At 36.6% G+C, this 26465-nt stretch overlaps 1 protein-coding gene across 1 annotated transcript in view; it reads right to left on the bottom strand.

Annotated features, from left to right (window-relative positions):
* The window catches only part of EML6 (EMAP like 6), a 318760-nt gene that overhangs the window by 92431 nt on the left and 199864 nt on the right, over nt 1-26465 (bottom strand). Inside the window, exons 9-15 of the mRNA XM_061210885.1 lie at nt 24831-25087; nt 22474-22686; nt 15509-15676; nt 14466-14572; nt 11032-11150; nt 8854-9040; nt 6757-6862 (exon numbers count right to left, since the gene is read on the bottom strand). Coding sequence (XP_061066868.1) covers nt 6757-6862; nt 8854-9040; nt 11032-11150; nt 14466-14572; nt 15509-15676; nt 22474-22686; nt 24831-25087 — 1157 coding nt within the window. The remainder of the gene's footprint in view (nt 1-6756; nt 6863-8853; nt 9041-11031; nt 11151-14465; nt 14573-15508; nt 15677-22473; nt 22687-24830; nt 25088-26465) is intronic.

Raw genomic sequence — 26465 nt, 5'->3', positions numbered from 1 at the left:
GACTCAGTCTACTGCGCTCTAAAAAAAAAAACTGGTTCTGTTCAACCCTCCAAGATAAGAGCATTATAGAAACTAACTTGGAAAATTCTTTCAAAAGATGATTTTATAATTTAAAAAAAATTTTAATTTCTTAGTTTCCCTATTTCAAATGTAATATGCTTGTTGTAGGACATTTAGAAGATACGGACAAAGGAAATTTAAAAATCATCCAAATTTCTAGGCCTACATTTGATATACATCCTATCAGTTTCTCTACCTAAACGTGCTTTGAAAAGACAAAACCAGGATCATAGTGAACATACTATTACTTAATTTCTTTTACTTGTTATATGATGAACATTTTCCCTTAGTATTAAATATTATTTATAATACTATCAATAATTACTATAATTCAGACAGGTTGTTTTCCAAAATAAAAAAATATATATGATATGTAATTGAATTTGAAATCAAAATAGTTAATTTGCTTTCTCATTTCAAGACAGAAGAAGAGGTACAGTCAGTAAGTCCTTCCTTTGCTGCCTCCTCACAAAGCTTCACAGGAGAAGCATCTCAGGTCAGCAGTTCCTCCCTAGCCTGCAGTGGGCTAGGAGACAGGTGGCCAAGCTCACCAAGGCTCACTTTAGCAGGGTGTATTCTCTGGCAACACACAGCCAATGGCCTTAGGGTAAAGAAACATGAGTATGTGATAAACCGTTTCTCCACAGCCCACTCAGGGTTTCAACTGGTACTTTCAAAGACAGCCCTGGGGTAGATGCCAAATTAGGATTGCCAGGGAAAATAAAGGCGCCTAGTCAAATTGGAATTTCAGATAAGCAATGAATAATTTCTTAGTACAAGTATGCCCCTTGCAATGTTATATTGCATGCAATTATATTGCATGGGACATACTTGTACTAAGAAATTATTTGTTGCTTATCTGAAATACAAATTTAATTGGGCCTCCTGTATTTTTATTTGCTATATCTGGTGACCCTCCCCAAATGCTGGTTAACTAATGCCCAACCCTTGGGTGCCCTTACTTGTTCCAGAGACCCTCCCCCAACCAACTGGGAACAGTAGTCTGCTCCTTTTCTGGAGGAAAAAGGAGAGTAACAGCCTGGCTTAACCAACCAAATCCTCCCCAATCCTCTACTACCACCAAGTATGAGGCAAGGATTTGAAAGTTACATTAACCCTTTCAAGCTCCTAGACTACAGTAGGTGAAGACAATAACACTTTGCCAAAGGCCTAAATCACCACCAGGTGAGTACTATAAACAAATGTGTCTTCTCAATCACAATATGTCCTTATGCTTAAATGTTACCAGGCTTTAAACTGTCCCCCGTCTCTTTTCATGCATTTGGGAGAAGGGACTGGTGATGACTTCCGATTCATTACCAGCAACATTACTTTTCCTGTACCTCTTGGTGTGGTCTGGTTATATTTCCATATTAGCATGTCTCTGTATTTGGTGATTTTCTTTTTATTAGAGAGTTCTCTCTCCCTTTTTAGATCCTAAACTCTTATTTAAGACTTACAGTACTTGTATCACATTTCCAACATGATCCTCGTACTAAGATGGTTTTCAATGAATTCTGATGATACTGGTGACATCAGGAGGATGAGGGAGATAAAAATGGAATATGCCTACGGACGGTGCAGAGGGAATGGGAATATTCTGTTATATAAAAATTTTAATCAAAAACACTGCACAGATATTCAGTGTCTCTTTTTTTTTTTTGCATTTGTTAATTCTACATTTTGTTTTCTTTTGTAACCTATGTAGCTATATTAGTATGTCTTTCTTAGAATGCAAACATCCACACATTTTAAATGATAGGTTTTTTTTTTACATTTTATGTCTTTTGAAGAAGTCTTCAGGGTAAGTTGATTTTTTTTGATCCTTTTTATTGGAATTTCTGCAAGGCCCCATCAGCTTGTCTTCACAGTTATACCACCTTTCTACCCCAGTTTGTGACTATGAGTAGCAATGAAGCAGCAGAACAAATCTAGAGGTGCCTCAACAACCATACCTCTTCTTTAGGATGGTGACTTTTTCTTGAATTCTGCAGGTGTGGGCAATTTCTACATACCACACAGTTTGGAAATATAATTGGCTATCTTTAATTTTTTCTGAGTTTTTGTTTCCCCTCACAGAGGCTTGATCTTAGCTCTGAAAATCCATTGTTCCTTGACCATTTAGTCGGAGTTTTTGATTTTCAACCATATTTTTAGGGTTTAGGTAATGTCCTTTCAAATCTTTCCAGTCACAGTATGTATTAATTATGGATATTTTGTGACATAGTCCAGAAATAATTCTAAGGAGCTTAATGTCAACAGTAAAGGGCAAATTAGAAAGAGAAATATTTTACCCAGACAATTACAAGTTGGTCCTGTATTCAGGGCTCATAAAAAATGCATAGGTTTTTGGAACTGACACAATGAAATCACACTAGTCTTAGATGTGCCCTTGTGGAAATCGGTATTATTCAATGAAGGTTTTTAAAAATATGAGGATGATATTTAGGCTAGAAAATATTTATATCTGAACCTTTCTCTTTCTAATTGGTTTTCTGTTCATGTGGAAGCACTTTCCTGACTGCAAGTACAGAAGCAAAGACGGCTCCGTTTTCCCTAGACAGTGATAATAAATCCACAACGAGTTGCTCAATTAAGTGACACAATATAAATTCATTCCTTCTAGCTGACATAATTTAGAGGTATGGGTTATGTTGTTAGAAATGTTTTTGATTAAAAATGTCATCTTTTTTGTTTGCTTTGGAAGAGTGGCAAGAATAGATTAATCTAAATTCCTAGGTATAACTGCTTATCTGCTGTCTAGTTTTCACATCATTTGCCTGCTTTGTATTTCCATGACAATCTCTTTCTCTAATTTCTTTCTATTATCGGTAGGTCTCCACAACACCCCCCAAGATGAGCTGACGTGTAAGAGACAGGTGGATGTGGAGATACACACAGATGGGGCCACCAGCTAGGTAATAACGAATGTAGGTGTCCTGTTTACATGGTTAAACTGGGAAACCTAAATCATCTTCTCTCTCAGCATTTTGACTTGAACTCCTCACTTTACTGCAAGTAGAAGGGATAGATGCTCCTGCTCATGAAAGTGTTTGACGCAGGGCTGCTCTAGGACAGGGGTCTCTTTTCACGAGGGTGCTGTTCCACGTGGCAGCCTCTATGCACCACCATGCCCACACCACATTTACACTGGAGAGCGGGGGTGGAGGCAGCTGCAGGCACTGGCCATCGGGTAGAAGGAGGTGAGGAAGTAGGGGGGCACAATGAGAGGTCCAGGTACGACTCTCATGCTAAAAGTTCACACCAGCCCTGGTGGAGGGCAGGGGCAGGAAAGGGCAGGAGGACTGAGAGGGAGAGCACAGCCGGCACAGCTTCCACCAGCTGACGGCCCCAGGCCTGGTGGCTTTCTCACGGGACTGAGAGCCAGGAGACCTGGGTCCTCGCTCTGGATCTGCCACTGTCTGACTTTTAACGCAGCCATACAACCAAACTCTCTGGATCTTCATTCTTGGCCTATAAAGTGGTGCAGGCATCTGTTTAAGACTAAAGCTGTATCACTGTAACACAAGGTACTACTATCAATATAAATTAAACCAAAGAGGCTTCAGGTCACACCTTCAGTAGGGCCATAGAGACCACAAAGATCAATCGACCACAGTTCATCTGCATGTAACCATACACGGTGATGGATCAAACACAGTACATACTTCCTTACTTCCTGAAAAGTCCTTAATGTTAGCGCTTTCTCAAACTATCACCTAGCTTCCTTTCTGCCATTTATAAATTAACATCGTATTTGAACTCTGAGACAAAAATATAATTTTCCACAATCAAAAATACCACATTTGCTGCATAAATGGGCTCTTCCTTAGTGACTATTATCTGGGGAATAGAGAATGTATTGTTAAAACTGAAATATCCTTTTTATGCAGAAAATATTTTATATCTGGGCATTTCTTTATTTGCCCAAAATGGGAATTAGAAGCAGTGACAGAATCAGCTTCTCAGCCTCTTCCAGAGTGCCTGGTTTCTCTATCCCGGGCAATGACGTAAGGGGCTGCCTTACGAGGGGAAGATTTCTAAGTGCAGCTAATTTCTCGATCTTCGTTTTATAAAACTACTAAGCCCAGAAGAGGTGGAAGCTCTCAGAAATGCAGAGATCAAGTTACTGGGTACCAGCTTATTGCTACTAACTTGCCTCATAATCAATGTTTTTGATCAACATTCCTCTAACCTCTTCTCTAAAGGTATTCAGCATGAGTTGGTTCTTCTGATTTTCCTAAATTTAAAAACCAAAAATTTAATCAATTCTCTAGAAAAAATAATCTGATGATTATTGAATTCTATTTCTAGTATTCTAAATTTCCTGCCACTGTTTATATATTAATACACATACACACACACATTTCAGTTGAAATCAGTGAGTAGATGATATTTTGAGTTCTATTCTTTTTCTTAACTTGATACATAGAAATGTGTATGAAATACACATGGTCCACATACTTGTCATTTTGAATTATAGCTTTTGTTAAACAGTGCCAAATTGTCTACTAGAATTATTGAGTCAATTTGCAAAGGTGCTGACAATATGAATATGAGAGTCTCCATAATCTAGTACACATTTAGGTTTATTATTTTATTTAATGGGTATCTTACCACTCTTCTAGAACATACTTATTAATATAATTTTTATATTAAGTATACACATGTGTATCCGCTAGCAAGTTAATTTAGGAAAAGAACACAGTTCAGCCATCAGGTAGAACTATTAAAATAAAAAAAAAAAAGCAGAAATCCATTCACATCTTTGGAATAGAATCTTATTTGAACTCAAATTATAGTTTCATTTTAGATTTTACTGCTTTATCAAGGATACATGGTACACTTATGAAAGTTGTATGTACATCAAACTCCTGGAAGTTTAGGACTTTGTATTCACCGTTTATCAGGTGCATTATCTGGGCCTTCAACTGGCAGGTGGTAGCCAAGTAATTTTCTCTTCCTTGCTACTCATGCCTTAGGTACCTCACATGCCCACCAGTGTAGAGTATGAACAATTTAGCTTTGATTTTTACTAATTCAATAACCAAAGTATTGAATAACTTCTAATAGTGATATAACAACTCAGATTTGTATAGTAGTTTACAGCATATGAGAATAAGCGTGTGACACACTCACACAAATCTGCACCATATGATTGGTCAGAGAATAAAGATAACTTTCATCCAAAGATGGTTTACAATGTGAAGTTCTAGTAGCAGTAGTGAAAGGCACGACAGAGCACATTAAGCAAAACTTCATTCATTCATCTATTCATTCATTCACATTTTTGGAGTAGCTTCTGTGTCTACAGCATGTGCAGTGGGGAACAGAGAGATGGGCTAGATGAGTAGTTTACTGTCTGAGAAGGGCATAGGAGCTGCTAACACACATAACTACTGTACCACATAGACTCTAACAGGTACCACAAGAGCAATGACAACAAATGGGCTAAGGGATACAGAAGAAGGGACAGGACATTTCTCCCTGGAAGGATGGAGGAGAAAACTTTCAGCTTGGTCTTAAAGGATGGTTGGACTTGAACAGACACATGGGAACAGCATGAGCAAAGGAACACAGGCAAAAAGAAGGACAGGAGTGCATTTAGGTTCTACAGTTAGGTAGATGGAAAGGAGCACGAGTGGGTTAGTGGGTGAAAACACTGCAAAGGAAGGTTGAGGCCAGATCATAGAAGGCCATGAATGTCCAACCACGGGCTCAGCTCTGAGTCAGTCAACCAAGGGGAGTCCATGTGGTAGCAATGTAATTGCACTTCCAGAAGACTCCAGAAATGGGCAGGATGGATTGGACAAAGTGGGGATGGAATCAGAGACCAGCATAACCACCATGCACAGATGAGAGGAAGCTCGGGCCTGAACAAGGAGAGTAGAGAGGGAGGTACATAAGAGAGAGACTGGGGCTGTGAAATGGAATGTAACAACCAATATTATACACATTGCACATATTAAACATTTGAACGGAATTTAGAAAAAGGAAATTACAGAATCAGTTTTCTGTAGAAAGTTTAGAAACTTTTTCTACAGATCTAATATCTACATTGGGGTTATTAAAAATTTCTAGGTTAAAAACACCTTTTGCGATAGGCCCTCTTTCTTCAATTCTAGCATAAAGAAATGGCGTTACTCTAAAGAAAATTATAAGTTAGTATTCTTTTTAACAGCACTGTGTTAAAATTTTAAATTAAGGAGGTGGAAACGTCAGTTCTATTTTTTCAGTACAAAATTTTATTTCCAAAACACCAGTGTTGTAAAGTGGACCTTTGCAGAGAATTTGCACCCCTCGCTCTAGTTCTTTACATTTTAAATCACAGGTGCTGTGTTCCCACTTATTTGGAGAGATGAAATTGATGTTCTGAGTCACTGCCAGACATTTGCAACTAAGTCTTTCAATGGTAACAGCTGCTCTGGATTTCAAATCTCTCAAGCAAATGCAGAACACAGTGTGGGCTCTGGGTAATGAGTTGGGAGAGAGAAAATGAGGAAGATGAGGAAAGGAAGTGTGATCATATTCACACATCTGATTTCCAGTCTAAGACTGGGTAGCTGACACACGAAGGGCTTACCTCCTTACAAGCAGGACTAAACTAAATAAAAGGATTTTTTTTTTTAAAAAAAACAAACCCAAAATAAATATGGAAGCATCTGTCAACGACTCCGGTGGCAAACTGGTGCTTACCTGAAAAATCGAGCGCACACACTCCTCTCTGATGTTGTCCTTTCAACAGTGACAAACATTTTAGAGTCTGCGTGTCCCACACATGAATAGCAGCATCTCTCCCAACCTGAAATTACAGGATGAGTGTTATTAACTAATTATAAATTATAATAAGAATGATTTTGTTCCTTAGAGTCAAGTGCCGCTCAGAAATCAAAACCCACACATTTGGAGAGTAGGAAGACCCTGGGAAGTCATCTGGTCCAACTCCACTGTCTTCCAGATGAGGAAACTGAGGCACAGGGTCTAAGGGTCTTGTTCTGGCATCAAGGTGGGTGCCAGCAGAATCTAACCTGGTACATGGCTCCCAGTTAAGGGATATTTAAAACTCTAGTTCAAATGTCCACTGTGCTTTGTTTTTGTCAGTTAGTTCTACCCTTCCCTTCTGCCTTCTCAACTCCACACATGATTCCACTCAGCTGTATGTTTTCATGGCACTATCCTCAGAGTTCTTTTACCCACCTCAATTATTTACCCACCTCAAGAAGGCCTGGCCCTACTTCTCCCCCTGAGAAATGAAAGTTTCATGGCTTAACTCTCTGTCATTAAGGTGGCTTCTCCTCAAGGGGACACAAGCTTCTATCATACCAATTCCCAACAACAGAGAAAACTGTAATACTAAGGTGGTTTTCCTCACTTATAATGCATAGGGGGGAAAAACCCTTTTGGGTATGATGACTCTAAAAGGGAAAATGGGACATAAAGCCATGCACATAACTGAGCAGAGTCTGGCCAACTCTTACACTGGCCTGTGGAGGCCCAGTTACCCCTGGAGTGGCTATTGGCATACTGGTCTGCCTCCCAATTACAGTATAGAGTGTGGTAGCTCCTCAGGGGTTTATGTAAAGAACCAATCTCTGTTTTTTCTTTCAAAGGAAGACTATTAAACACCCATGAATCAAGCATCTTCTGTTTCTAAGAAAGACAATAAAGGGGGAGGGGGCAGGAAAGAGTGAAAAGGCAAAGTAGTGATCAATTACTTATAAAACAATGTCAGAATAGATGGTCTAATTTGCAGTTGGAGGAGCAGCAAACCAGTGTTTCAATTAATGGCTCTTCCGTTATGGAGGACTGTAATCCTTTTACAAATATAAGAGCTACGAACTCTTCTCCCCCCAAATGCACATTTCTGAGGGTTGACTCCCATCAGGCCCTCAGTTTCATCCATGGATCTCATGAACATCAGGCTATAAACCCTGTTCAAACACTTCTACCTCCTGTATGTCAAGTCTCAGAAATAGTTCGTTGTCTCATGTTAATCTTTGACCCTCATACCAGTAGTTTTTCTTGGAATTTGCCACTTAGATGTTGAGGATCAGGTGAAGTATTACCTACAGTTAAAAGCCCATGATAAAACTGAACAAAAATGTAATCTATACATTGGTAGAAAAGAGCACAACACTGAAAATACTGTTGACAATATTACTGCTTTACCAGCAAGACAATAAATCTGAGTTTAACAGATTCTCTGTTTACTGAGTTTACTTCTATCCCCCTCCTTTTCCACACAAAATGATTGACTACAGGGCTCTATTTTGAGCAGCTTTTCAATTATAGACTCAATCCAAAGTTTAGGCATTCCAAAATGGTTCATATAAAGTTTAGTTTTTTGAAGGTTAAAATATAATAAACTAGCCAAAGTTCATATGACTTTAAGTTTTACAAAAATAACTATACACTGGATGCTACAGTAGTATTAAAAGATGGTTCATTCAATAAACATTTATTGAGTACCTAGGATATACTAAGTTCTGGGTAAACAGTAATGAGGAAAATATATTAAGACTTCATGGGATTTACAATACTCTTGTTTTACCTAATCCTATTCATAGATCTCATCATGTTAGAATAAGAATCCCTCAAAGTCTTCCCAAAAGTGCTGGAATGTATTGGTTGACTCTCCCACCATCATGAAATGATCCAGCATTCACTGCACTTTCAGCTTCCTGCCTTATGTTTATTTCTACCAAGTATTTCTTGAATTTCTCATATGTAAACTGAATTCAAAATTAAATCCTCTCTTTGGCTAAACTCCCATCTTACAGGAGAGATATATACCTGCCCAGTGGCCACATAGTCCTTCACTGGATGGATGGTCAGGCTGAGAATGTCATCATCGTGTCCCAGGTACAGCCTCTGGGAGTGTTGTTGCCTACTGTACACGACAGCAACTGCAGCAATGTGATAGACCACTTCTCCAGCTTGTGTGTAGAACAGATTGTTTCTACAATCGTAGCCTCTATAGCTGAAGCACAGGTCCAAGAAATGCACAGTAGTTGAATGCACAGTGAATGAACAGAGCAGAAGTTGTGAGAAGATAAAGTTAACATGTTAACATGTTAATATGGACATGGACAAGCAGAACCCAGGTGTCTCCACAGTTGCCTAGGACAGTGATCTTCAATGGGGGTAATGAGGACCTCTGAGGGCATGTGATGACTTTCTAAGGGGCAAATGGACACTGATAATTTTAACAGAATCTATTTCCAGATCCTCAGCTACTATATGTGCTTTCTCTTAAAACTGACTAGTCTGAGAACACACCTGTGATGAGGTACTGGTTTTCCTTTCCCACCTCCCCTTTCCTAATCGCCTTCCTCCCAATTTAGGAAGTCATTCCTCTCATCCATCGGGACTCTTACTATGGTATATTACCCTGGAATGTCAAACCTTCCAGGGACACCAAAACAAATACAAGCGCTGATGGATGTTGAAAGTGAATAACTCTAACAATTGGGTAAGAAATCCTTTTGCAAGTCAAGTGACTTCCAATTCTTTGCTTTTAACAAATTTGAACAGTGATTTAACTGAATTGTTAGCTGATGGAATATTAAACTACATTTTTGTGTGATATATCAAAATCACGACACATATTTTTGGCCTATAACAAAGAGGAGTTTAAAGAATTGATTACCATTGCTGTGATAAAACTGCCTCTATTCTCATCTACTTAAGTAGCTAGATATGAATAATCTTTTTTAGTGCTTACATTAAAAAGTGAAAAATTGGAATAGATTCAATAAGCTAAACTTACTGCTACCCTCTAGCAATAAGAAATATATATGCACATATATCTGAACTCATTGAAAAAATTCTATCTTATTAAAAGAATTTTTCCAATAAAATTATTTATGTTTAATAACTATCAGAATTTGTACTATATTTATGAGGATTTGGCCAGCTATTCATTACTAATAGTTATAACAATAATTAAATCCAGAAAAAAATTGTTAATGCTTAGAGTAGCACTGTCCAACAGAACTATTATGTGAGTCACATAGGTAATTGAAACATTTTCTAATTGTCACATTAAAAAAAAAAAAGGAACAGATGAAACTTATCTTAAGAACATTTAACCCATTATGTCCAAAATATTATCATGTCCACATGTAATCAATATAAAACATTTTAATGAGGTAAATTTCTTTTTCATGCTAAGTCTTCAAACTCTGGTGTGCATTTTCCATATACAGCACATTTAGACCAGCCACATTTCAAGTGATCATTGGCTACAAGTAGATATCGTACCAGACAGCACAGAGTTAGACTTACGGTCACAGGGAATTAAATTTAAATTGAACATATAGATATGTTTTTTCCTTGTTGAAGTTATGACAGGGTAATCAAGAAAAGACTTACAAGCATAAAAATATTATATTAGGGTAAAATTCTGTGGGAGAAGTAGAATAGAAATATGAGTTCATGTATTTGTTATATTGATGATAATGGGAATCAAATATCTATGGCATTTGGGTTCCACTGGAGCCATCTAAATAAATAATGTGAGTATTTATAAAACACAAGGTATATTCTTCACAACCATTTGAGCTTAGGTTGAAAAATCTTAGATGTCAACTTAAAGTGTGGAAGGTTGTACATGATTTTCAAAATTCAAAATTATTTGGGGTACATGTGAACAAAAGCATTTGAAGGAAATACTGTCCTGGGAAAGCCAGCTGAATAGAGCAGGAGTTATGGCATAAAGAAAGCAGAGATGGAGAGAATGAAATGAAATAACAATGAGTGGCAGTAACACATGCAACACGAAAGTACATGAAGTGTGAAAAATCTAGATACACACACTGAGATGGCCATAGAACACTGAGAAAACTGGACAGAGAGTCGTGGTTAAAATATTAACCGCAGGTAAGTGCAAACTGGAGAGAAGAGCCAGCCTGAATTGGGGTAGCACTGAGAAGGATGACAAGGTGATAAGGCTGGTGACAGGCCACCCACCCATGTATGAACTGGAGTTTCAAGCTGTCCTCAGGAGCCTTTTCTCGTTTGAGGAAGGACACTGCATGGTTTTTCTCTTTACTTTGTTGCTTTAGCTGAGGTAGATCTTCTTTGTAAACCTTCAAGCATAACAGAAACATTTCGTTAGAGACTCTTCAGGTTTCAAATATATTAATGTCTTGACATTCTCAGGAAATCTTTAATTGCAGGAACTCAAGTTTTTGAAAACATAAGAAGCTAAAAATGGTCACAAGAGACAAAGAAGGGCATTATATAATGATAAAGGGGTCAACTCATCAAGAAAATATAACAATGGTAAATATTTATGTACCCGACATCAGAGCATCTAAATATACAAAGCATATATTAACAACTAAAAGAAGAAATAAATATCAATACAATAATAGTTGGAAACTGTAAAACCCCACTCCCAACAAAGGATTGATCATCCAGACAGAGAATCAATAATGAAACAGCAGATTTGAACAATACTACAGACCAAATATCCTAACAAATACAGAACATTTCATCTATCAGCAGCAGAACATACATTCTTCTCAAGCACACAAGGAACATTTTCTAGGACAGATCATGTTAGACCACAAAACAAGGCTCAATAAATTTAAGAAGATTGAAATTATATCAAGTATATTTTCTGAACACTATAGTATGAAACTAGAAATAAGTAACAGGAAGAAAGCTGGGAAAGTCACAAATATACAGAAATCAACACACTCCTCAACAACTAATGGATCAAAGAGGAAATCAAAAAAGAAATTTTAAAAAATCTTGACACAAATGAAAATGGAAACGCAACATACCAGAACTTACAGGATACAGCAAAAGCATTTCTCAGGGGAAATTTTGTAGCTAATAAACATATACATTAAGGAAAAAGAAAGATCTCAGATAAAGAACTTAATATTATACCTCAAGGAACTAGAAAAAAAAGTTTGGACTTAGTTTGGACACTAAGTCCAAAGTTAGCAGAAGAAAGGAAGTAATAGAGATTAGCACAGAAATACATGAAATAGAGAATAGGAAAACAATAGAAAAAATTAACAAAACTAAGAGTTGGTTCTTTGAAAAGACAAACAAAATTGAGAACATAAGACATGAGATTGAATTTTACTTTTTTCTAATGAACAAAACTAACTTGAAATATCTTTTAAATCATTGGGATTTAAAAGAAGTTTTTAAAAAATTTTGCTATTATGTTTCTAAATCAATTTATATCCAGAAAATATATTACTTTTCTGATAAATAAGAAAGGAAATTATTAAATAAAATTATCAATAAAATATAATTTAAATATTTTGTTATAATTTCTTTTAAGGCAAGAAATCTCTTGATGATTCAGAAATGTGTAAAATGTGGGCCACATGAATCATGGTGATCACTCTTTGGAATTATCCTTCTTTCATGACCTCATGAATCTTTCAGATCAGACTCTGGGATACAGAGCAAAGCTCTTGGTCTAACCTAGGACCTAAAATGTGCTGCTGACTGAGAGAACATTCTTGATAATTTAAATGTAGATAAAATCATGTAGATAAAATTTTGTCGATCATGTATTTATGCCCTACTATCAAGAGATATAAATTTAACACATTTAAATGAAATACAATTCATAATTTCTCATCTTCATATAGGAAAGTTTTCATTTAATCAAACTACATTACAAAAAAATCATGAAAATATTATAATGAAGTTCATATTTAGGATTTGACCAAAAATCGTTTAAAAAAAATGGAAGTCAGAAGATATCTCACTACTGCCTTGTCTATTACAGATGCAGTGAACTAAGCTTTTAAAATCTAATGATAATTATTCATCTGAATTCATGATGCTTTCATTAGCTCATCAACTACTTTAGAGAACTGAATTCTAGTCTTGGCATTTCTACTGCTTATTTGAACAAGTCTCATAACCTCTGTGGGCCTCAAAGTCCCATCTGTAGAACAGACTCCCTGATCAGGAACAACTCAGGAATCAAATATAGACAACATGAATTAAATAATCTAGGTGAAAGCTTTAGAAAGTAAGATGTCAGGGAGAATATATAAATCCTAGCCATGAATTTCAATTGAGTCATTCCTTTTCATTCTTTTACTAGCACTATTTTTATTAAATAGAAACATCCCAACTAAAAAAATTGCATTTCTTTTTCCCTAAATTGTATGTTTATTTTGCTTAAATTCCATTTCCCCTTGATATTAGGGTATAATATTGTTTAATATTTGCATGATATTAATAATTTCCTTTCAAATCTTTATCTTTAGTAGTTTTATAGCATAATATATTGTACCAATACACAGTCAAACTGATTTAGTCTTGAAGTTAACCTAAACCATCAGTTGGACTACTTTTGTACTAATCTAAGTTTTCAAATACTGAATCAATGAGTGACCATTATGGGTTGGTAAAAAAAAAAGTCATCATCTGAAAAGTTGTACATTCAGAGCTTATGTAGAGGCAAAGCCAAGTAGCACGTACAATGTGTGCTTTGGAGAGAAGCCCAGATCCACTACAGGCAATGTGGATGTGGGCAAAGTACTCAGCCTCTCAGGGGTTACTGTGGGGTTGGATTCAGTGTATGTAAAGCATAGGATCTGGCCCCGTAGAGACACTTGATACATGGCAGCTGCCATAGGCCTATGTGGTAAGTTTCCATGGGGCAACACTGACGGTTGCTGTGTCTGAAATCTGAAATCTTATTCACTCCATGTTCATGTATGGAATCCGCTTCACATACCTCTGTTAAATGACAAGGAAGAAAATAGAACCCCTAGGGTTATCACCATTAAGAAGGTGATACCTGTCCAGATTCCAATGAAGGATTACGCGCTTTAATACACACAATTTAGTGCTAAAATTAAGTGCCTATTTTAAAAAAATTTGGTTGTAATTGTCCAACTTTTCTACTAAAGATGATTTCTGACTGGAAGAATAATGTGCATTGTATTTGGGCTTTTACTTTAATTAAATGGATAACGGTCTCCATAAGTTAAGAGAGAAATCAGGACAACAGCTCATTTACAAACTACCATGCCTCCAGGGATACCTAGTCTATAAAGAAAACACATGCTTTAATGATCTGCTAAGAAAATGAAAAATCTTGTAACTTACTTGCACATTTTTCTGTAAAAAATATTTTAAAGTTTTAGCTGCTAGGAAGGCAGAAAACCTAAACTGTCATGGGTTCCGTTTTGAAAATTTGCTACTACCTCTACTTAAAATTTTTTTACTGATATGATCCAGTAAATGCCTTATTTCAAATCTGTATTTAAAGATAAGAAGTAGGCAATTTTCCTAATTCTCTTCTTGATTCTCTTCTGCCTAAGCACTAACCAATTTTAGTGCAATGTCCAAATTCAATGAGATCGAGATTTGGGGTTATAAGGCATTTGTCATGAGGCTCCCTGTTTACTGACCTGGCGATCATAACTGATTTGAGTTTCTTGCTCAATATCAGAGTCCAACTCCGGCACGTCAGATAAATCCGAATCAGATTCTTCACTATAGGAATCGGAGCCACCTTCTGCAGAAACACCCCGTGAGAAACAAGCAGAAATTCTGAGACTCTAAATGGCTAAAAATTTTATTTAAAATTTTTTCCTCTCCTATTGAGGTCAATAAAAATAACTACACCATAGTTTTCATTTGTTGTAGATTCTTAAAACACCTTTATTTTTCATCTTTCCGTTAAGTTCACCATACCTCTAACCCCCTTTTCAGGAGTATTACCAGACTAGGATAACTCCCCCCACTATTTCCACACTTCTATTAGATAACAGATCTTTGGGTTTTAAATCTTGCTTTGAAAGCAAAAAAAAGGGGGTAGGGGGGCTAGGTTTTCCCAAGGAGAAGGCTGGGACAGAAGGAAATCCAACCACTCAGTTCAGTAAAGATCCTCATTAGCCTGTTAACATGCCCACCCATGCTGGTAATTGCCATGGCCAAAATTGCTGCAGAACCCCTCCCAATAAGAACATCTCCTCACATATTACATGATCATTCCTGCCAACATCACAGTAAATTAAAGGACTATACACATCCACTGAACTGGAACACAGTGGCCCTGATTGTGGACCATTCTCTGAATCCCGTTCAGGAGGCAACTTCTATTCCAAATGTTACCTTGTCACCTGACCCAGCAGACCCACCACCTGTTAGAATCGTCCTAAGGAGGCCGAGATGTATCTGTTCGTGTTATTCTCAAAAGTTAATTCTTCATGTAAACCTTAGACCTTCAACTTGCATTTGGTATAAGCAAAATCCTTTGAAGGAAATTATCCAACTGACCCATATTCAATTGGCCCATATCTCAAAAGTTTTTTCTGTTCTTTTAAATTTATTGTAGGAATGAATTTTTCAAAACAGCTTTAACTCTTTATCTTAAGAAGAGATGTTAGACCATTCTTTGAAATTTTTATTGAAAAATAAATAGATGTTGAAAAATTATTACTGGTTTTACCCTGGGGTGCTGTTTCCAGCAGGCCATTGCTGACACCTTCTGGAATAAATCTCCACTGGAAAACCGAGTGGTCAGCCCCTCCTGTGCTTAATACCCACTGAAAGTCATGAGACCAGCGGACGTTTGTGACATGTGCAGAATGACCCACATACTTTCTAAATTTGGCTCCTGAAAAGATATTTTTGAGGAGAAGATTAGTTGTGCAAAAAATAGAATTTGTTGGTTAAAAAATTACATTCTATTCATGTTGAGAAGTAAAAGCTTTAAATATATTAGAAAATATAATTTCAATCTTATATATAATAACAAATAATCAAATGCTCCAAAAGATATCTCAATCATTCCAGTATGGATTAAGCTAAAACTGGGTCTTAAAATTTAAGCCCTGTGTCTAAAGACACTTCTGAACCTGTTCCAAATAACACCTACTGCTTCACTGATTCTGAAAATAAATGCTAAAGAATGAACATCTTACACATTCTTATTTAAATACAAGATGCAACAGGCAATCCTTTAACTGGGAAATGGAAAACACTTCTGCGGCGGGGCGGGGGTAGTAAAATTGTTGTTTGGAGTCATGTAGATGTAGAGTTGGGAGAATGAATTTTTTTCTCTTAAATTGATTGCTTTACTCAGTAAACACCATCCCCAGGTAGTGAATGCAACAGAAAAGCTATGTGAACTTATATTTGTGGTTGAATAACTGCAGCAAAGTCTCCAGTGTATGGTGAGTACATAGGAGCATAAAGGCACTCATGGAAATAAGCAAGATCCATCTTATCATGTGGAGGCCTAGGACCCCAAAGACTATGAGAGATTTCTGGGGCCAACAAGCACACTATCCCTCCTTCAGAAATACTTCTACCTATTACAGCCCCTCTAAACGAAATCTCTTTAATGGGGGAAAAGGCCATCTCTTCAACTATCACATGTTTAAAATTTAAATACCCACTGGAGAGATAATGATTTAAATTTATATGTAGGCGGAAATGACTGACACATGTCCCTTCCCTGACAGCGTGTTCTGACCAGGTGAGGTCTTATTATATCAAGGCTTCCAAAAAAGACAAGGGGAATGCTGCCACAGAAGGGGAAAGCAAGGACTTGAGTCTCAAAAGCAACCATGCCCATTTCAAAGAGTTTCCTAAATCAGTTTTGGTAATTTAATGAAGTCAAACAGATTCCAACTCCGGTCAGCTGGAAATGCTGGCTGATGATAAATCAATAATTATGAAGTAAATATATATTCTTCCCATATCTCTATAGATCTTGTTGGGCTATTCTTTGCTGCCCTGACCTTTAGACCCTCCTCAGAAATGATTTAACCCATCTCTTTGGAGTTGTTTAAAAAATGTCCACAATTCTAAAAAAATGTTAAACTCATAAAAGCACATGGTAGATTTGCAGTTATCAGGGACCTAGGGGGAAATGGGGAGATGCTGGTCAAAGATACACTTTCAGTTATAAGATGAATAAGTTCTGGGGATCTAACGTACACCATGGTGAATGTAGTTAATAATACCGTATTGTATATTTTGAAAGTTGCCAAGAGAGTAGATCTTAAATGTTCTCACTAAACACACACACACACACACACACACACACGCACACACACACACACACACACACACACACACACACACACAGGATAACTAACTGAGGTGATGGATATGTTAACTAACTTTAAAGCAGTAATCATTTCACAACATATACACATATATGAAATCACCATGTTGTATACTTTAAACTTACACAATATTATTTGTCAATGTTATCTCAGTAAAGCTAGAAAAAATATGTCCACAAATTATTTGATACAAATCAAAACAGAGTATGTCAAAAGTGAAGGTATGTGACATCCAAGAGGAGGTTATAAAAGGCACTGCAGATGCCTCCTTGCTCTTTCTTGGATCTCTAGATACCATGTGATAAGGACACTCAAGCAGCCTATGGAGAGGCTCACAAGGCACTGAGGCCTCCAGGCAAGAGCCAGGTGAGTGAGCATCTTGGAAGTGGATCTTTGGCCTCAGTCTAGCCTTCAGATGACTGCAGCTTCATGAGAGACCTGGAGAGCCGGCTAAGCTGCTCCTGAATTCCTGACCCCCCAAAACTGTGATATAATAAATGCTTATTGATTTAAGCTGCTAAATTTGGGAGGGAGGGGAATTTGTTTTACAGCACTAGCTAGCTCATACACCATTGGGAGGCTGGAACTACAACCTGCAAAAGCATTACTGTCATCAATATTTAGGCCTTATCTCTCTGATCATTCTTCCTCTCTCTCCCTCACTTGCTCTACTCTAGGCTCACTGGCCTCTTTGCATGCCAGGCCCTCTTCTGTCTCTAGGCTTTTGCACTTGTGTTCCCTCAGTCTGGAATGCTCTTTCCCTGCATCTCTGAATGGCTGGTTCTCTTACCTCCTTCAGGTTTCTAGTCAAATGAAACTATCAGTGAGCCCTGCTTTGACCATCCTACTTAAAACAGCAATACTACACTGCCCGACCTGAGCACTCTTTACTCCCATTGTTTGCTTTATTTTTCATCACAGCACTTCTCACCATCAGATGTGTTTATATTGTCTTGTTTATTGACTGGGTCCCCTCAGTAGAACAAGAGCTCCAGGGACTTGTGCTTGTTTTATTCATTGACATATCTCCAGCCTCTAGAATAGCACTTAAATATTTATTGAATAAATGAAGGCCACATCCATCCCTTCCAAGGTTTTCCTTAGGACAATGAGTGACTCTACAAGGCCCCCCTTTATTCTCTGGACCCTAAGGAAGGCTCAGCCCTCAGCCCTCATCTCCTCTCTATTGATTCTTTCTCCTTGGCTTTAAATACTGTTGATATTCCCTCAGCTGCCAAACATTCATCTCCAACCCTGAACTCTCCCAAGAGTGTTGACAGCTTGTGTGCTATGCCCACTTGGATGTCTAATAGGCGCCTCAAACTTATCACAGAAAAACCAGGAGTTTCCCCTTCCCCTCCTACTCTGTTACCACCATAAAACACACACACACACGCACAAAACCTATTCCTTTCTCATTTTCCCATCTCTATAGATGGTGCTACCATCCACCCCATTGCTCAAACCTAAAACTTAGGAGTCTTCCTCAATTCTTCTCTTTCCCTCTATTCCCACACCCAATCCATCAGCAAGACCTTCAGCTCTACCTTGACACTGTTTCCTAATCTCAACCACCTCTCTTCAGGTCTGTTCCTGACACCTTTGTCCAAGTCACATCATCTTTTACCCGGGCTCTTGCAATAATCTCTCTACTTGAAGCCTCCCCTTCCCTATTCCATCCCACACAATATCAAAGTGGTATTTTAAAAACTTAAATTGCTCATGTCACTCTTCCATTTAAAACCCTCAATAGTTTTCCACTGCACTTAGAATAAGACCCACATTTCTAACAGTTGCTTCAAGGCCCTTCATGCCTGGCCCCCACTGCCTTTCCAGCCTTGGAGTGCACAGCTCTCCCCTCGTTCATCATGCTCTAGACACACTGACCTTTCTGTTCCTGCATCAAGCTCATCCAAGCTCTATTGAAGGCCAGCACTTTCCCGTCCAAGGTCTAGGGTTTCTGCAACTCAAGTCTTACAGTATCCAGGACACTTGTCATAGGAGGTAGTTGTTCAAGGACTGTGTATATGTGTGTGTGTGTGTGTGTGTGTGAAGGATTAATGGAATGGCAGCACACAAGTGAAACATGGAGATCCTTGGCCTTGAGCCTCCCCTAGGAGCATGGGTAGATGCCAAGAGTGTTAAGATATGGCAAATGCCAATGAGCAAGGCTTTAGATTTTACCTCATGTCAGTGTCTCGGGGGTGATGGTCAAACAGCATGTACTCTAAATGATATCAGGGAAAATTATCAGTATGGATCCTAATTATTTTAAGATTTGAAAACTGTCAAAAGGAAATGAGGAAAACAAATTGGTTCAGCTATGTAAAAATAATATGAATTGTAGTCATTTTCATTAACTGCAGAACACTTATGTCTAATTATTATGCAAAAGAATACTATATACACATAATCATAAATGTGTCAATTAACTTGTGAGTTTTATTTAATCACAGTGGAAAACTATAATGTTTACTCAGTCTCCACACTTTCTCATAGTCATCAGCCCCTGCTAATATTTGGGTGTTTACAGGTTCAAAAGTTGGGGGAATGCTTGTCACTGGTACCTTGGTTATAGGGAGACAAGTTCCACCAACTGTTACCATTCTCATCAGCAACACTCTGTTATAAACTTCTCCACCAGTAGCTTTAGCACAAAAAGGCTCCAAGAGCCTAAATGACTCTGAGGCAAATTGCAAGATGTATAAACAATGTGTCACGAAAAGTAGAACAAGTCAGTTTGCTATGAGGATGTGGATACTTCTGCAGATTGTTGAGGTGGGTTTTATTACTCTCATCATACTGTCACTCTGGCTGTCAATGTCTCCTTGTTCATTCAGATGTCTCCTGGCTGCCTTCATCCTCAGGGTTGTTTTACATATAAGGGTATCTCATTTTGACAAACAGCACTACTCACTGTACCTCCCTACCTGCCTCCCCCATCCTAATATGCTAACCCAAGATTTACATTTCCATTGCTATTTTCTAGACCCAAGTCTATCCTACAAGTCTCAATGACTCATAGGAAATACCAACTCTCACTGAATTCCCAAGTCCTGATACTTGAGACCAATAGTATTGCTTCTGACCCTCATGATGTTTCTTCTGAATCCTGAATTTCCAGATACCTTCTGGTCGCCTAACTTAACTTCTGCAAGTACATTACTCAATTTAACAAGACACGCCCTATTACTCAAAAGACCCATTATGGAGAAAGAGAATAGTTTGAAGTAGGCATGTTGAGGTAATGTTGTACCTCAAGCATTTTAATCTGATGGTCATTTTGTCAAGTGGAAGTGATGGTGGTTTTGCTATGCATTTTATGTTCAATTTTTTACCATAATTGTCACTGCTTCAAAACAGCCAGTTAGCTGAAAATGACTTTCTGATGACATTTTCAATCCCTCTCCTTGATTATTCTAAAAATCGTTCAAGTGAAAGGGTTTTCAGGCAACAGCATATCCCTACTGCTGATCAGATTTTCAGGGTGCAGGCAGGGAGTCTCAGAAAAGCCTGTGTATGGGCTTTGCCTAAACTTTTGAAGGAAGAGGACAGGGTCATTACATGATTAATTCAGTCACATTCTACAAAGCCTGACAGTGCCAGAAAAATTGAAGTGACAAGATTTTAACAACAATAAAACAAAAGAACAAAATGCAAGGGCAGAAAGGGTTGTTTTGAATCAAACTCTCTCAAAAATTTCACCAGTTATCAGTCTCCCAAAAGCAAAAATAAACAAATGGGACCTAATCAAACTTACAAGCTTTTGCACAGCAAAGGAAACCATAAACAAAATGAAAAGAACCTAAAGAGTAGGAGAAAATATTTACAAATAATGCAACCAACAGGGCTTAACTTCCAAAATATACAAACAGCTTATACAACTCAACAATAACAAAACAAACAACCTGATCAAAAAACGGGCGGAAGATCTAAATAGACATTTTTCCAAAGAAGACATACAGACGGCCACCAGGCACATGAAAAGATGCTCAACATTGCTAATTATTACAGCAATGCAAATCAAAATTACAATGAGGTACCACCTCGCACCGATCAGAATGGCCATCATTAAAAAATCTACAAATAACAAATGCTGGAGATGGTGTGGAAAAAAGGAAACACTGCTGCATTGTTGGTGCAGCTACTATGGAAAACAGTATGGAGGTTCCTCAAAAAACTAAAAATAGAGTTACCGTATGATCCTGCAATCCCATTCCTGGGCATATATCCAGACAAAACTACAATTCAAAAAGATACACGCACCCCAATGTTCATAGCAGCATTATTCACAATAGCCAAGATAAGGAAGCAACCTAAATGTCCATTGACAGATGAATGGATAAAGACGATGTGGTACATATATACAATGGAATATTACTCAGCCATAAAAAAGAATGAAATAATGCCATTTGCAGCAACATGGATGCAACTAGAGATTATCATACTAAGTGAAGTAAGTCAGAAAGAGACAAATACCATATGATATCACTTATACGTGGAATCTAAAATATGACACAAATGAACTTATCTACCAAACAGAAACAGACTCACACACACAGAGAACAGATCTGTGGTTACCAAAGGGGAGGGGGTTGGGGGAGGAATGGATTGGGAGTTTGGGATTAGCAGATGCAAACTATTAATATACAGAACGGATAAACAACAAGGTCCTAATATATAGCACAGGGAACTATATTTGATATCCTGTGATAAACCATAATGGAAAAGAATTTTAAAAAGAGTGTGTATATTTGTATAACTAATTCACTTTCTGTACAGCAGAAATTAACACAACATTGTATATCAATTATACTTCAATAAAAAAAATTCACCAGTTATGTAAGTCCGGTGCGCAAAATTAGGGCTATCAGAAGGGGTCCACAAACTGTATTATCACCACAACAATCACTTTCAGATTTCATTTTAAATATGTCTATAAGGATTTGCTTTGCTTCCTATGTATAAGCACAATTAGCTGTAATGCATAAAAGAATTTTAATTACAATATTTTAATGTAACATGTAATTTAAATTATATTTACGTAGATATAAATAAAATAGAATACAACTTGTTTAAAACATGAAACATGAAATTTATGAATCACGAAATGTTGAGTAACATCTCTGTTAACAAATGCTGACTTAAATTTGCAAAACCACGTTTCAGAATGTCAAAAGCAGAAGATAGCAAACTTTCTATTGAAAAGTGTTAGAGTAAATATAAAGATAAAATGAATAGTCTGCAGTAACAGACATCAAGAAAATAAGCCTTAATTATACTGTATATATATTCTAGATCAAATCTTCATTCAATGAAACATTTCTTTTGGCCTTACCTTTCTTGAGACAAGGAAACTTAAACAATTTAACCAGTCCAAAATCATCTCCAGATACCAGTACCGAGTTGTTGTAATTTGCATCCACTGAGTTGATGTCAGTGACATCAGTGTATTTTGGCCAAATCCCACTCACTTCTGGGCCATTCACACATGTCCAGGAGGCCCATGGAATCCCTTTGATTTCTTCTTTACTTGTTAAAGGCTTCCCAGCTGAAAATAATCAATAAATTTTAATATAATGTTACATTTAAATAAAATCATATTCTAATTTACTTTATTCATTTTTCTCATAAAGGTCTAAAACCTTTGTTTTAAAATGTTTATAAACCAAGGAAACTATAAATTCTAATCTCTTTCCCCAAATGGTGATTTTTTTTTCTAGCAGGGTTTAAAGGAAGCACATGCTCAAAACTCAGATAGGAGAAAGAAAATGATCATGGTACATCTAATGTCTTAAACTACTGATATTTATTTGACCTTAATTATTTAGATAGAGATGATATTATGCTTTGTGTTATTGATGAAATGACTATTATTAAATTATATTTTATCATATTTAGTTACTAACATTTTGCCAGGTTTTTAAAGAGTTTATTCTGAACTCCTACTTTTCATAATTCAAGGAACCATAGAAGTGATTTTTTAAAAGTCAGCCTCAATTAATTAGTGAAAAAAATGAATGGATTTTCTATTTAAATTTTAAAGTGCTAGACAATGAAAATCCACCAAATTTTGATGAAATAAATGTAATTAGCTGGGGAAAATAGTCCTGACAATTGTTCTAGGTATGGTCTTAAGTGTGGGGCACAATACCCAGTTTTCACCAGCAGCTGGTAAGGGATGTCCCCAGGGAGCACAAAAAAGGAGGAAGCCCATGGATAAAGAAATGTTTGGAAAAATGCTTAGTCATGCACAATTTAAAAATTCAAAATCAAGACAATTAAGTGTATTACCTCATACTTTCCCCCTCAAAAATAACAAATATTTTCAAATAAAGAACCTATGAGAATAGATGCTCTTATACATTACTGGTGCATTGTCAAATTGGCAATTCTAGACTCTAACACAGCATTATATAAAAATCCATTATGAAGACCACAGAATCGGAGAGTTTACAGTCTGAACATAGTCTTGGATCCAGTGCTCCTGCTTTAAAGAATATAGTCCAAGGAAGTAATTCACAAGAGAAAATCCCACCTCTACAAAGATATTTGGATCTGCACTGTGTGTACCAGCAAAGATACATTGGTATCTTTGATATCACTGAGCAGGGTGTTACTTTGTTACTGCAAATGACAAAAATGTGTTCCATATTTTTTCACATATGAAAATATATATGAAATACTGTCAAGCTGAGAAAGTAGACACAAAGAAATATGTACCTAGTAAAGGTATATTGATGAATTGATAGGGCAGAGACTCTTAAAAATGTTGAAGTTATGTCACACCTTGTTTTATGGTAAAATTGATTTTTCAATAAAAAATTAAAATATAATTATTTGAGGTCAAGATTCATGTTAAATATTAAATTTTTCCTTTTACATTATTAAAAAATCATTAATCAAAGATTGTAATACAGAAATCTGTCTTTTATTTATGACATTTTAACATTACAAATTAAATGTTACTAAATGAGTATTATATAAATAAGATGAATAAGATGACTCTCTTATAGAAGTTATAGTGGGGGTTACAAATAAAATTTGTGGGTTTTTTTAATCCCAATGAGCACGTTTCACCAAATAATCATATAATAAGGGCTTCCAATTATGAAGGACACAAAAGAGACGAAAGCAATCATAGTAGTTGACTGTGATCCTCAAATCTTCAGGGTTTTTTTTAGTATTTTCCTAGTATTTTTTCCTTTTGCTTATCTTTAGGCATTCTTTATATGTTATAGGTGTACAGTTGACCCTCGAACAACTTGAGGGCTAGGGCCACCAACTCTCCACGCTGTCGAAAATCCATGTATAACTTAGAGTTGACCCTCTGCATCCATGGTTCTACAACCACAGATTCAACCAACCTCCTACCATGTAGTAATATAGTATTTACTACTAAAAAAATCTGCACAGAAGTAGACTGGTGCAGTTCAAACTTGTATTGTTCATGTATATCCTTTGTCCATTATAACAATTCCAAGTATTTATGCCCATCATGGTCTCTTTTGTTGCGCAAAAATTTTTTATTTTAATGTGTTCCAATTTATGAATCTTTTCTTTGAGAGTCTGTGGTTTGAGGGTCTTATTTCAGAAAACATTCCTTGCCCTGAGGTCCTAAGAATATCCTCATATATTTTCTGCCATGGTTCAGAGTCGCGCTTTGTACAAACATTCATTGCCCTTGTGACTTACATGGCATTTTGTAGAACAGCCGTTCTCCGGCACCGTCATTAGTTTGCAAGTATTTACTATCCAAAGACCAGTCGATGTGTGTGATGAAACTGAGAGACTTGTTGCATTCTCCAATTTTCTTATACCGCTGGGCGACAGCATAGATATCTACTGGGCCGTCATTGGATCCCACTGCCAGATAAGAACCATCTGGAGAAAATTTCATTTCGTGAATGACTTCTTTTCGATCTTTGATATGAACCACTTCTGCCATATCTCTATAAGAATAGAAAAGCAAAGCGATAAGCAGCAAATCTAGAGATAGGAACCCCAAGTCATGTTTTAAAATCTGTGTGCCACAGAAAAAAATTACTTTGAAAGGGAGAGAAAAACTACAGGAATTAGAGAATTAACTTTTATGGAAAGATATAAAATATTATTTAGTTCATGGCCAATGTAGGAGAAATTAAACATTTTAAATAATATTTTGGGCTCCCAAAGTAAAAAACAAAACAATTTTAATGAAATGCATTTTCACTTTCATGTTCAATTATATGTATTATTTTTCTCTAAAACTTTTTATTAAAATTTGGGGTTTGTAAAATTGTTTTAAAAATATGTCACAGAGAAAGGTAAAACATATCAAGATTAACATAAAAATAAACTATCTTTCTAATACTTTAAGAACAAGAAACCAGTGACTGTTAAGCTTGATGCTTATTGTAAAAAGAGCAAGTCCAAAAAGCAGAAGAGGAAAACTACTTTTTTAATGTTGAATTTTTATGTAATTATTTAACTTTCACTATGAAAGGTCAATAATGCCTACATTGAATCACTGGAATATTCTGTATCCTTTCTGATAAGTTTCTGGTAAGAATTTCTACTCTTATTTGAAAGCTCACTGAGGCTTTTCCCCCATAGCTATAAGACAAGATTATGACTAGCAGGTCCCCTGAGCTAGTAATGATGCCTTCATCAACTCTAAAATGAACTGAATGCATAAATAATGCCAAATATTTGCTTCCACATAATAATTTCTCATACCTGCTACCATTTACTAATAGCATTATAGTTTACTATAATGCCATAAAATAGGTGTGGGAGGATTGTTTTTTGCCTTGGGAAATCCATCAAAAAGAAAATTTGGTAATTAGCTATCTTTTCACACATCACTAAGCAAAGAAAGAAAACGTTGCCCACCCATTTGGTAATAAGTTGTGTGCCTGGTGATGAGAATTTAGTGTAATAAACCATGCCAAGAGCTATATAGAATTTGCTGTGTGTGAGAGATGCAGTATCTAACCTACAGCTGCATTTCCTTTCTGTAATTACAAAATGTGTAATCCAAAAGAATAACCAATGTGTTCAAAGAATTACAAGGGTGGGTCATAGTTTTTGTCCAGTAGAAATAATATAGGAGGCTAATAAATATGAAATGTTCCATTTTATTGGTGATTATAGGTAGAAAAATCTTTACTTAAGTTTACCTCTAAAAATTTAGTGCTGTTGGAGGTTGCTTTCTTCTTTCTTCCTCTTTTCTTGGCTTATTACAAGCCCATAATCTCTTATCTAAAACCCCTGGGACCAGACAACCTTGGGAGTTCATTATTCATTGGATTTTAGAAAGGTTTGCATACAATCTATTACATAACATCC

The sequence above is a fragment of the Eubalaena glacialis genome, chromosome 14, assembly GCF_028564815.1.
Source record: "Eubalaena glacialis isolate mEubGla1 chromosome 14, mEubGla1.1.hap2.+ XY, whole genome shotgun sequence".
Classification (NCBI taxonomy): Eukaryota; Metazoa; Chordata; class Mammalia; order Artiodactyla; family Balaenidae; genus Eubalaena; species Eubalaena glacialis.
The sequence above is the reverse complement of the archived record's forward strand: the minus strand, read 5'-3'. Positions and strand labels throughout refer to the sequence as shown.